Source organism: Onychomys torridus, chromosome 1 (genome assembly GCF_903995425.1).
Source record: "Onychomys torridus chromosome 1, mOncTor1.1, whole genome shotgun sequence".
Classification (NCBI taxonomy): Eukaryota; Metazoa; Chordata; class Mammalia; order Rodentia; family Cricetidae; genus Onychomys; species Onychomys torridus.
In genome coordinates, this window is record NC_050443.1 from 119,472,285 (window position 1) to 119,484,534 (window position 12,250).

At 51.3% G+C, this 12,250-nt stretch overlaps 1 protein-coding gene across 1 annotated transcript in view; it reads left to right on the plus strand.

Annotated features, from left to right (window-relative positions):
- The first annotated feature begins 232 nt into the window (after positions 1-232).
- The window catches only part of Muc5ac (mucin 5AC, oligomeric mucus/gel-forming), a 29,030-nt gene continuing 17,012 nt past the window's right edge, over positions 233-12,250 (plus strand). The window contains 22 exon segments of the mRNA XM_036177789.1: positions 233-305; positions 988-1,062; positions 1,852-1,911; positions 2,238-2,499; positions 2,800-2,914; positions 3,292-3,382; positions 4,264-4,373; positions 4,493-4,706; positions 4,804-4,929; positions 5,120-5,237; positions 5,429-5,567; positions 6,688-6,798; positions 7,300-7,369; positions 7,453-7,590; positions 7,671-7,835; positions 9,358-9,452; positions 10,021-10,147; positions 10,427-10,682; positions 10,818-10,870; positions 11,293-11,393; positions 11,707-11,858; positions 12,082-12,220. Of these exon segments, the coding sequence (XP_036033682.1) occupies positions 233-305; positions 988-1,062; positions 1,852-1,911; positions 2,238-2,499; positions 2,800-2,914; positions 3,292-3,382; positions 4,264-4,373; positions 4,493-4,706; positions 4,804-4,929; positions 5,120-5,237; positions 5,429-5,567; positions 6,688-6,798; positions 7,300-7,369; positions 7,453-7,590; positions 7,671-7,835; positions 9,358-9,452; positions 10,021-10,147; positions 10,427-10,682; positions 10,818-10,870; positions 11,293-11,393; positions 11,707-11,858; positions 12,082-12,220 (2,790 nt within the window).

Genomic DNA, 12,250 nt, shown 5'->3' on the forward strand with positions numbered 1-12,250 from the left:
CCGGAAACCAGGCTCCACCTGCAGACACACCCACCTCTGACTGCTGCCATTGACCAGCCTAAAGTGACTGAGTGCCCACTGTTTACCTGGGTGAGGGGAATGATAGACCTGCCCCACCCACTCAGGTGAAGCCACTGGGGCTGGAGCCAGCTCTCAGACTACAAAAGGCAGCTGGTGACTTGAGTCCCTCCTCAGAGGCTGCCAGTGGGGACATTTCCCCATGCTCCACAGCATGAGTGTCGGCCGGAGGAAGTTGGTCCCATTCTGGGTCCTAGCCCTGGCCCTGGCTTGCGGTCAACACACAGGTAAGACTCAAAGTGTCCAGCTTTCCCAGGCCAGTTGGGGAGACATTTTCATCACCCCATGCTCTAGACTCAGGTGAGGATGAAGTTCAGAGTTTTCTCTATCTGGGTCCTGACAAGCTAGAAGTGTCTGTGAGAGAGTCCTGCCATGTAGCCCAGCCTGACAACTTCGAACAGTCTCTGACATAAGAGGCAGGGAGGTAATTCTATGCATAAGAGATTGAGGTTGGGCACCTAGCGTGTAGGGGAGCAGAAAACCGTGTCTCAGAACCCCCAAAACTGGTCATGACAGGCTCTCAGCCCTCTCATGTGCCCCATTGTGTCAATTTTATCAGCTCACAACCCTCTCTGGACTGTCATAACCTCACAAGAACCCACAGGCTGTAGTGTTGTAGCACAGGAGGGGGTTCTGGGGATGTGGTTTCTACTAGCCTGGCCTAATAACAGATGAAGGCACCAGGGAACTAGATTTAGGGTGAAGGCCAGTCGCAACTTTGCTCGAACCCTCTTGTGTAGGTATGGGGGTGGGCCATTTACCTGCCATCATGGTGACTCTCTGAATCAGGCCATTAGTCAGTGATGAATACATCACTGTCTCCCTCCACTTGCACACTGGTGGCCAGCAGCCTGGGCTACCTGAGGCACCTGTCCTGTTCTCAGCTCAGGCCCATCTCTCCTTCTGCAGGCCAGGCCCAGCAAGATACTCTGAAATCTGACCATGAACATCACTCTGACTTCTCTCTCCTTCAAGGGCACGATGGTGAGTCCCAGCCTTTTGTCCCCACTATGCCTGCCATGTACTGCCCCCCAACTCTACCTTCATGTGACTTTGGGTCCCCCAGGACTTCTTGCCTTAATGGCTCCTCAGCTAGCACACTGAGTGAGAACTTAGAGCTGAAGTATACCCTGGTATACATGGTTGTGATCAGCTACCTCCTGTCCTTGACTGATCCAGCCCATGGAGACATCACAGGCATCCTTGCTCAGGCTCTCAGGCAGATGCAGAGTCTGTCAAGCTGACTGGGTAGGCTATGTCCCCTGTGGCATGGGCTCATGTTTCACCCATGTAGAGCCTACCTCCATCTCTCTTGGTTTGATTTACCTGTATCAACATCACATTCACCGTCTGGGATTTGACCTAGGAGCTGGGGGATTGGCCATACATGCCAAAGCAAGGGGTCTTGTGGGGCACTGGCCAGCACCTTGCAGTTTGCATTTCCCCAAACTGGTTAAAAAGGAGGTTGAGCTGCTGACCTAGATTCAGGCATTTGCGAGGATCAAGTCACAAGCCCCCAAGTGCAAACACAAGTTTCTGGGCTTCTGTGGCCACTAAAGGCTGATGGCTTCAGTGAGAAAAGAGAATGCTGTATGTAGGCTTCAGGCTGGGCCATGACTTACTTGGATCTCAATAGACAGTAGGACCCAAGCTGGACTGGAGACCTAGGAGTCTGCTTCTGCTGGCCCTGGGCCCTCTCCTCTGGGCCACAATGACTCCACAACCTCATTCAAGGCTGTGTGCATCCCATGATCTAAGCCCCTGTCTCCACAGCTGCTCCATTCCATGGGGTGACCATCATCCCACCTCTGAGGACCATCCCTGTGGTACGAGGTGAGTGAACCCCAAAGCCTCTCTGGGAAAGTGGCCCTGCTTAGCTGGGGTACTCACCCTTAGACCTAAAGAGCTAGTTTAGAAAGGGCTCCCTGATTCCTGGCTGACAATAGCATAGGAAAGGTTGGGGGGCATTCAAAGCTGCTGTGAGCTGATCCCAGGACTTCCTAAATCAGATGAGACCTTAGATGCTCACTGTAGACAGCAGCCTGTCTGATTCCCAGTGGCACATGGAAAACAGATACCCAGTGTGAAAGGCAGAACATGGAGGGCATATCAGGGACTAGAACAGTGCCCCCAAAGCCTGCCATTGCTTTGGTCCACAGCTCTCAACCCAGCACACACCGGGCGGGTGTGCAGCACCTGGGGCGATTTCCACTACAAGACCTTTGATGGCCAGGTCTTCCGCTTCCCTGGCCTCTGCAACTATGTGTTCTCTGCACACTGTGGGGCTGCCTATGAGGACTTCAACATCCAGCTACGTCGTGGCCGGGAGTCTAATGCCACTGCTCTGAGCAGGGTCACTATGAAGCTTGATGGCCTGGTTGTGGATCTGACCAAGAGCTCTGTATTAGTCAATAACCACCTGTGAGTCTGGGGCAGTATTGGGTGGATGATGGAGGTGCTGTGTGGTGAGGGGAAAACTAGGATGTCAGGGTTGTGGGAGACACTGGGGTTGTTAGCAAGACTCCACTCTCAGGAGAGAAGCTGAGCGGGCACTCCTTCACCCCATGCTCGAACTGCCCCTTCAGCGCCTCCTTAATACTGACATTCTAGGTCCCATGTCTCTGTCACACACATGGCTGCAGGGCTCTTCTCACCTGGGGTCTCTCTTGTCTCCCTGCCCCCCCCCCTCGCCCCGTACCTTATCCCTACTCTCTTCTACAGGGTTCAGCTGCCCTTCAGCCAGTCTGGGGTCCTTATTGAGCTCAGCAGTGGCTACCTGAAGGTGGTGGCCCGGCTGGGCCTGGTCTTCATGTGGAATGATGATGACAGTCTCCTGGTGAGAGGGAATAGAGTCTCTTGGTGGTGCAGAATGGATGTGGGTGGGCGGAGCCTTCTGGTAAAATGGGGGCAATGGGTGGAATCTCCTAGTGAGACCAGGCGTGGGTTAGGAGAGGGGGCATAGGCCACACAGCTGGGGAAGGTGGGCATCCAGGCATTAACAGAGCCTCAGGGGCTTCACCCCCAGACATAGGTCCTGTGTATGCGGGGTGTTTGCTTCAGCCCTGCTCTGAATCATGACTTCATCTGATTTAGGGGGAAAGTCCTTTGGATTGTGTCTCCTCTGGGAGCCTTTGCCCCCATTTTGGGGGTCTATACTTCTCATCCTGGGTGTCTATAGTGGGGTCAGATGTCTGATGTCTCCTCCAATTTCAGCTGGAGTTGGACACCAAGTATATCAACAAGACTTGTGGTCTCTGTGGAGACTTCAATGGCAGCCCAGAGTCCAGCGAGTTCCTCTCCCACAGTAAGTCCCAGGCGATGTCCCAGGGCCCCAGAAGGCTTGGTTTCCCAGTATCCCAAACCATGTATCTCTCTGTGTATACAAACAAATGCTCTTTCTCTGTCTGTCTGTCTGTCTGTCTGTCTGTCTCTGATACACACACACACACACACACACACACACACACACACACACACACGCCTGCAATTCACATGGGCACATACACACACACACACACACACACACACACACACACACACACACACACACACACACAGGCTTCCCTCTCCACAATTACAGCTCATGCATAAGTGCACACAGACATACCTGCACATACTGACACTCATGTGCATGTACCACAGGTGCATGCGAGGAAACCTCTAGTTCTTGGTACCCTTATTCTGAGGACACAAACCCTCACATGGAATCATTCCTGCTTTCTTTACCTTGGGAGGGTCACATTTCTTTACCTCCAAGCAGTGATATCACAAATGTGGCTGCATCAGCCCTCCTCTGTCAGTCCCCCAAAGTCTCATATAAGCTGTGGGTAACAGACTATGCATATGGCTGCCCCTGTCAGGCTAGGCTGTGTGCAGAGTCAGCCAGAGTCTGAGGGCTGGCGGGATGTCAGGTTCACTCTACAGTCCTCTGGGCTGCGTCTGATGGCTATGCATCTGTTAAGGCCACCAACCACTCCTCCTGTTGCCCTAGGAACTCCAAGCTCTTTCTGGGCTCCTCTCATGGGTTCCAGATATCAGCATCCCAAGCAGTGAGGCTGGGGAAGCTGGGCAGGGATCACAGGACCACATGGACATTCTCAGTGGGGAGCCCTTTGGACCTGGCTGTTGGGATGATGGGCTGGGGGCCTGGGACCTGTAAACAGAGCTGCTCTGGACTTCCTACAGATGTTAGATTGACACCTCTTGAGTTTGGGAACCTTCAGAAGATGGATGGCCCCACAGAACAATGCCAGGACCCCCTCCCTGTGCCTCAGAAGAACTGCTCCACCAGATTTGTGAGCTTTGGGAGGAATGGGTGGGCAGGGTGGGGAGGAGGGCTTTGGGCTCTGGGCTAACCCAGGTGCTTCTGGGAAGCCAGGGGTCTGAACTCAGCATGGGTCTTGTTCTTGTCCAGGGCATCTGTGAGGAGATCCTGAAAGGTCATCTATTCTCGGACTGCTCAGCCCTGGTGGACACCAGCAGCTACCTGGAGGCTTGCCGGCAGGACCTCTGTCTTTGTGAGAGCCCTGACCTGTCCAGCTGTATCTGCCATACCCTGGCTGAGTACTCCCGGCAGTGTGCCCATGCTGGAGGACAGCCCCAGGACTGGCGGGGTCCCAACCTCTGCTGTGAGTGCCCTCAGCCCCCTTTCCCACCATCATAGCATCATCCAGCTGGTAAATGGGACCTGGTCTGATCCGATCTTTTTTTCTGGTCTCCCTGCAGCTCCAACATGCCCCCTCAACATGCAACACCAGGAATGTGGCTCACCCTGTGTGGATACTTGTTCCAACCTCCAGCGCTCCCAGGTCTGTGAGGACCACTGTGTTGCCGGCTGTTTCTGTCCTGAGGGTAAGATGGAGTCTCTTCCCCACCAGTCCAAACACAGGACCTCCAAAGCACATAGTTGCATGGGTGGTTATGCTACCATTGTTCAGCCTTGGTGAAAGATCCCTATGACCCTGGCCCAAAGTGTGTCTGTGTTGCTGAGATTTACTGAGGCTCCTAGATGACACTTATCACATGGATTTGCTTTCTTCAGGGATGGTGCTTGATGACATCAACCAGACTGGCTGTGTCCCTGTGTCTCAGTGTGCCTGCCTGTACAATGGGACAGCTTATGCACCGGGTACCAATTACTCTACAGACTGCACCAAATGGTAGGTCTTGGACTTCCCACCCAAGAGTCTGACATATGCCAGGGTTACTTCCTCAGGATGTGTGGACTGGTGAGGTCCAAGGCTGTTGTGGCCAATGCCCCATGGGTAGGAGCCTTCAGTCTAGGTGGCAAAAATATCAGGACTGTTGTTCCTGGGACCAGCACACAGTATGTCCTTCTTCCCACTCATAGCACATGCTCTGGAGGTCAGTGGAGCTGCCAGGAGGTCCCATGCCCTGGCACCTGCTCAGTCCTGGGAGGTTCCCACTTCTCCACATTTGATGAAAGGCAGTACACAGTGCATGGGGACTGCAGCTACGTGCTGAGCAAGGTAAGGCCTATGCTGTCCTGGGGCCTTTGATTTGGGGGGGGGGTGTCCCCAAGTATCACTAGCCTAGGCCTCCATCACTGCTGCACCAGGGAGATCTCGGGGACTTTGTGGTAAAACTATGAGGAAATACTACCAATTGGCCCAGGGTTCCATGGAGTCATTCACCTGTTGACTGAGCCTCTAGTGCTGAATGACCCCTGCTCATTTCTTTGGCCCTTCTAACCTTGTCTTTTTAAAGAGACTTATTATTTTATTTATATATTTTTACTTATGTGTATGTATGTGTCTCTCTCTCTGTGTATATATGCACAGTGCCCATGGAGGCCAGAAGAGGCATCAGGTTCCATAGAGTTGGAGTTACAGGTGGCTGGGAGCAACCTGATATGGGTGCTGGGCACTGAATTTGGGCCATTTACAAGAGCAGTACATACTTAATCATCGATTCATCTTTCCAGTCCCTGTCTTATTTAATTTTAGATCAGTTTTATGTCCACAAATAAATTAAATAGAAAGTCCAGCGAGTTCCCAAGCCTCACCATCCCCAGAAGTCTCCCTGTACTAACGTTTGCTTTAGTGTTAACATATTGGTGATGATTGATAATGAAAACCAGCCATTACCATCCACGGCCGTGTCCAACAGGGTCACTCGTGACCATACCCCAGGATTTGACTAAGGTGAAATGTCCTGTATCTACTACCTGGTGTCACTCAGTAGCACACCATGCTGGCCATCCTAGACTCCACCTCCCTACCTTGGAAACCCCTGTCTTTTTTTTTAAACAAAGCAAAACAAAACTTTTATTTTTGAAAATTTCATATATGTGTGCAATGTATTTTGATCATCTACCTCCTCTCCCCCTCCCAACTCCCCTCAGTCTCCCCCTGCTACATCTCCTTCTCAACTTCTCTTTTAGAATTACTGCACTCATTAGGTGTATTAAGCCCCTGTGTTAGGGACTAGGGGAGCCTTCCTCCTAAAATCCAATGCCTGCTTCTTAGAGTCTTTGACAATGGTGGAGCAGGAATTTCCCACAAGGGGAGGCAGCAGGGATGGAGGAGAGGGGAGATGAGGTAGGCAGGGGTTTGGGCAGTATGCAAGGACCAGTGTCTCTCCCTATAGCCCTGTGACAGCAATATCTTCACTGTGCTGGCTGAGCTTCGAAAGTGTGGACTGACAGACAGCGAGACTTGTCTGAAGAGTGTGACATTGAGCCTGGGTGGGGGGAAGACGGTGAGTATCACAGGGGAGCTGAGGGGAGCTCGGGCAGGGAGGTTTCTGGGAGGCAGTGGAAAGAGTATGTCCACATGGCCAGTCACCTGGATTCACATCCTGAACAGTGAGTGCACTCACTATTTGCGCCTCTTTCTGGGGACTCCCAAGAACGTTGCAGGAGTCTGGCTCTGGGACTCTTGTGATTGTACCAGTTGGCCCCAGGAAAGAGGATTCAAACATCTCTATCCAGTACAACTCAACTGACGTTATTTTGTAGACATTAATTTCTATTTTTATATTCTGTAGACTACGATTCTTTTGAAAGTTTAGAAAAGCAGGGAAAGTATGTGGACAGATCTTGGGACATAAGTTGACCACATGGGGACTAGAGCTTTGCAGCCCAGGGTCTCCCAGACCTAACAAGCATACTTCCCAGCCTGTGTAGGCTACCAGGGGACAGTTGAGGAAACACTGCCTCAGTGCCATACTGACCCCAGTTGACTCTGGAATTGCTTCTAGGTGGTCATGGTGAAAGCCACTGGAGAGGTCTTTGTGAACCAGATTTATACCCAGTTGCCGGTGTCTACAGGTGAGGACTGCTTGTGAATCTAAACTGTGTATCTCCATTCCATGGAGTATGCCCACCCTGAGACCCTCATCTTCTGCCCACAGCCAATGTTACCCTCTTCCGGCCTTCAACCTTCTTCATCATTGCCCAGACCAACCTGGGTCTGCAGCTTGAGATCCAGCTGGTGCCCATCATGCAAGTGTTTGTGCGGCTGGCACCTGAGCTCAGGGGTCTAACCTGCGGTAAGGGGCACTGACCCTGGACCTCAGCCCATTCCATTCTAGAGCCCACATGTGGCCTCAACCTGTTCTCCTGTCCCCAGGGCTCTGTGGGAATTTCAACAGTATCCAGGCCGATGACTTCCAGACCATCAGTGGGGTTGTGGAGGGCACAGCAGCTGCCTTCTTCAACACTTTCAAGACCCAGGCGGCTTGTCCTAACGTCAGGAATAACTTTGAGGACCCCTGCTCACTCAGCGTGGAGAATGGTGAGTGTAGCTGTTGGTCTGTGTTCTGTTGAATGCGTAGGGGTTGGTTTACCTGCTTCCATTTCTGAACTGGTTACTATCCCAAGGAGCATTTTCTCAGCAAACTCTGACCTGGCCTGGGGTCCAGCTGTCTGCCCTGAAGTGGTGAATAGGAAGACTAGTATGTAGTGCATTGTGTCTATCACACATTGAAGACACCCCAGGGAGGGTACCAAAGGACATTGATGTCATATTGAGGAATGAAAGAAGGAAGCTTCCCCTTGGAATAGTTTGACTGAAAGTGAGCCCGAATTGGAATCCTGCATTTCTCTGCTGGTGTTTTCCATTTATCTGTAGTTTGTAGTCAGTGGCCTGTCTACTGTATTTGATCTGTCTTTGTTGCCTGTCTATAACAAAGGGTTTTGACCCGTATTTATTGAACAGCATGAAAAATACGGTATGGGGAATGAGTGAGGAATTCTTTTCCATTGAAATTTTAAGCAGAGTTTTACAAAGGAAAACGTTACTTTACTGATTCTAGCTGATCCAGGATAGCACTCAAAACTGCACAGAGGCTTTATCAATCTGTAGCTGCATGTTTCTGTCAACATTTATGGGATATATATATTTTTTCTTAATGTTGCTTTCTACCTGTTGGCTGCTTCCAGCAAATGATGATCATAACACACTTTCATTACTCTTGGTCAGGGGCATGGAGAAGTACAAAATTCAAGATTAAAACTATGTATTTAGCTTAGGTTGTAAAGCTAATTACAGAGGAAATCCAAGGTATATTAAGGTCAGTTACACTGTTCTCTTAAAGTCAGGTTAAACTTGAACAGGCCGAGCACACAGTAGGACAGCAGATTGAGCACATTGTCTTAAATGTTTGCAAGGCTTATTATTAACTTGGCTACAGCATCTGGCAAAAGTTCAGTCTTCTTGAAGGCAAGCAGTATTTTAGAAAAATATGTTGCTTAAGTTTATTCCACATAGTATTACAGTGAAACAAGTGTGGGTACTCCAGGGAAGAGTGGTGACCAGCATCCATGCTTGCCACCTAACAGGGAGGACATGAGGGATCTCCAGGACAGTGTCACAGATGGTTAAGGACCTCATCTGCTGCACTATGTACACAGGGTGTTGGATATTAGGGGCCCTGCTTCAGGTAAAAGAAAGGACACAGATTCTAATGTAGTTGTGATACTGTCCATCCCGCCAAGTAGAGTTGAGGAAGTAGGGTTCAGTATCAGATGGTACTGCCTCTTTTCCCTCTGTATTTTGGTCCAGAAGTCTAGACTGTTGTCCATGATGTTAGCCACTCACATTGCTGGGGGTGAGGACTCTGGGACATAGGAAAGAAGAGAAACAATGACTATAGCTTTCCTATGCCTCATGTATGTTGCAATGACATCTGTGGTGCAGTATGGCTAAGTGCCCACGATATCTGTTTGCACAGAGATGCAAGGTGTTACAAACCCCAAGTGGGGGAAATCAGGGGCCTGGGTGAATAAGTAGCTGATGGGTTCTCTTCTATCTACAGAGAAGTATGCTCAGCACTGGTGTTCTCAGTTGACGGATGCCAATGGCCCATTTTCCCAGTGCCACACCACCGTGAACCCCAGCACCTACTTCTCGGTAATGCCCATTCTTTGGCTAGCTAGGACTCCAACACTGCATTGTGTGCCCCCTCTTGGGAGGATCAGAGGACACTGGAGGGAGGAAATTGACAGATAGCAGGTGGAGCAGGTGGCAGGAATATTCTTCTAGTCCGTATCTCTGGTTCCATTCCTGATATCCATATTCCTTCACTTATTGACTTAATGTTTGTTCATTGAGTTTAGGTTGTAAAGCTAATTATAAAGATCATTAAGCCTCTGGTCTCATTAGAAACAGGGCTAAACATGAAGCTTTTGAGAAATATGAGTAACAGGACAGTAAGAAGGACGCAGTGTTGCAGGGCTGGATCTGGTGGGCCACAGAGACAAAGGGACAAGGTCTTTCCAGAATCCATGCCCTAGAGGGAAGGTTGGCTACATGTGAGATGTCAACATTAAAATGAACTACAGAGGAATGGGGCATGGGGAAATGTCCTGAGGAAGGCAAGGAAGGTGGGAATATGTTGGGATGGCAGGGGCACTCAGTCAGATGCCAGGCTCCTAGATGTGAGGCTGGGTCCCTGATGCTCTGATGTCCCCTCCCCCAGAACTGCATGTTTGACACATGCAACTGTGAGAAGAGTGAGGACTGCATGTGCGCGGCCCTGTCCTCCTACGTGCATGCCTGTGCCGCCAAAGGCGTGCTGCTCAGTGGCTGGAGAGACAGCATCTGCAGTGAGTGTTCTGTGGGCAAGCTGGGCTCTCTTTCTCTACAGATCAGGGCCCCCACATATTGCCTAGCAGCTGATTGGATGCTCCAAGGGTCCTATCATCACACCAGTCTCTGAAACTAAGGGAGACACATGCCACTGTGACCAAGAGCCCTAATCAGGAGACAGTGTCTGGGGGGGGGGGCTGGAAAGGCCCTGAACTGCTAGGCCCCCTGTTGTTGATTGCTGGGCTGTGTGTCCACCAGTGTATTCAGTGTTCCTCCCTCCTTCTGCTCCCCCACAGCAAAGCCTACAACTACTTGTCCCAAGTCGATGACCTACCAATACCACATCAGCACCTGCCAGCCCACCTGTCGTTCTCTGAATGAGGAAGATGTCACCTGCCATGTCAACTTCATCCCTGTAGATGGTTGCACCTGCCCCGCAGGCACCTTCTTGGATGATTCAGGCAAATGTGTGCAGGCCACCAGCTGTCCCTGCTACCATAGGGGATCCATGGTTCCCAATGGCGAGTCAATACACGACAGTGGGGCCATTTGGTAAGACCCTTATGTCTGGCAGACTGTCAGAGGTCACCCTGCTCCCATGCACCTGTAGTTATGCAGACAAGGAGGACATGGCAGCAATTCATGGGGCCCAGAGTGGATGATGTTACAACAGCCCTCTCTCCACAGCACCTGCACCCAAGGAACCTTGACCTGCATTGGAGGTCCTGCTCCAACTCCAGGTGAGCCTGTGAGGGAGTCCGTCAGCTCTGGGAGAATACTTCCAAAGACATGTCAGGATTGATGCCCATCCCAAGTGAACAGAGCTGGAGTTAATGATCAGTTTCACTGTGTCTGGTGTACTCTGTGACTTGGGCTTTGGAACAGGGGAGATGAGGGTGTGGACACTGTGCACACATAATCGTGAAAGTACTCAGTGCACTCTCAATGCACACACACACACACACACACACACACACACACACACACCAGCATGCATAACACAGATGTGTACCCTGCCCGCCCCCCTTCCCCTCCACCACAGGGCAGCCACATGCTTGGCTGTCTGGAAACAAAAGGCTGAGATGTTACAGCACTGGCCTCTCTCTGAGAAGACTTGGCAGGGGTGGATGGCATCACCTCACTTGTCCCCTTCCTTCTCCAGTGTGTGATGCACCCATGATCTATTTTGACTGCCGCAATGCTACACCTGGGGACACTGGAGCTGGCTGTCAGAAGAGCTGTCATACCCTGGACATGACTTGTGTAAGTGACCTATTCACTCCTGAATTACCCTCCCTAGGACCTTCTTGGGGATGCCCTTACTTCCTTGACCTGTCCTGCTGTGGTGTCTGTGGAGACCATCAGGCTTCTTTATGGTGCCTCTTGGTGCAGAGCAGCAGGGCTTGCCAATGCTGAGGGTCTTCAGGGCAGCCTGGCTGGGCTGTGTTCTCAGAGCATCCCTGGTTACCTGCTGTTGAGCTTCCTGCTCCCATGGCACCTGCAGTCCTGCAGACAAAGAAGACATGTCAGCCCCATCTACATCCAGTCTCACTTACCTTATCCATATGTCCTACAGTACAGCTCTGAATGTGTGCCTGGCTGTGTGTGCCCAGATGGGTTGGTGGCAGATGGTAATGGAGGCTGTGTTGTTGCTGAGGACTGTCCTTGTGTGCACAACGAGGCTACTTACAGGCCTGGGGAGACCATCCGAGTGGGCTGCAACAACTGGTATGTGAGGGCAGGAGAGGTGGGTGTCTAAGCTGTCACTAGGTACAGAGGTCCTTATTAAGAAAGGACCAAGCTCCAGCATGGCCTCTGAAGGACATACACACCACAGACTATCAAGGCATCTGGGCTCTGTGTTTCAGTTTCCTATAAGGGGTCCCCACAGAGCCTCTGGGAAGGTCTCATTCCTGTGGGATCCCTCAGCTGACCTCCACCTTCTATGCAGCACCTGTGAGAACAGAATGTGGCGGTGTACCGACAAGCCCTGCCTGGCCACCTGTGCTGTGTATGGGGATGGCCACTACCTCACTTTCGATGGGCAGCGTTATAGCTTCAGTGGGAACTGCGAGTACACACTACTCCAGGTATGCCTGGCTGACAGCCTCACTGTGGCC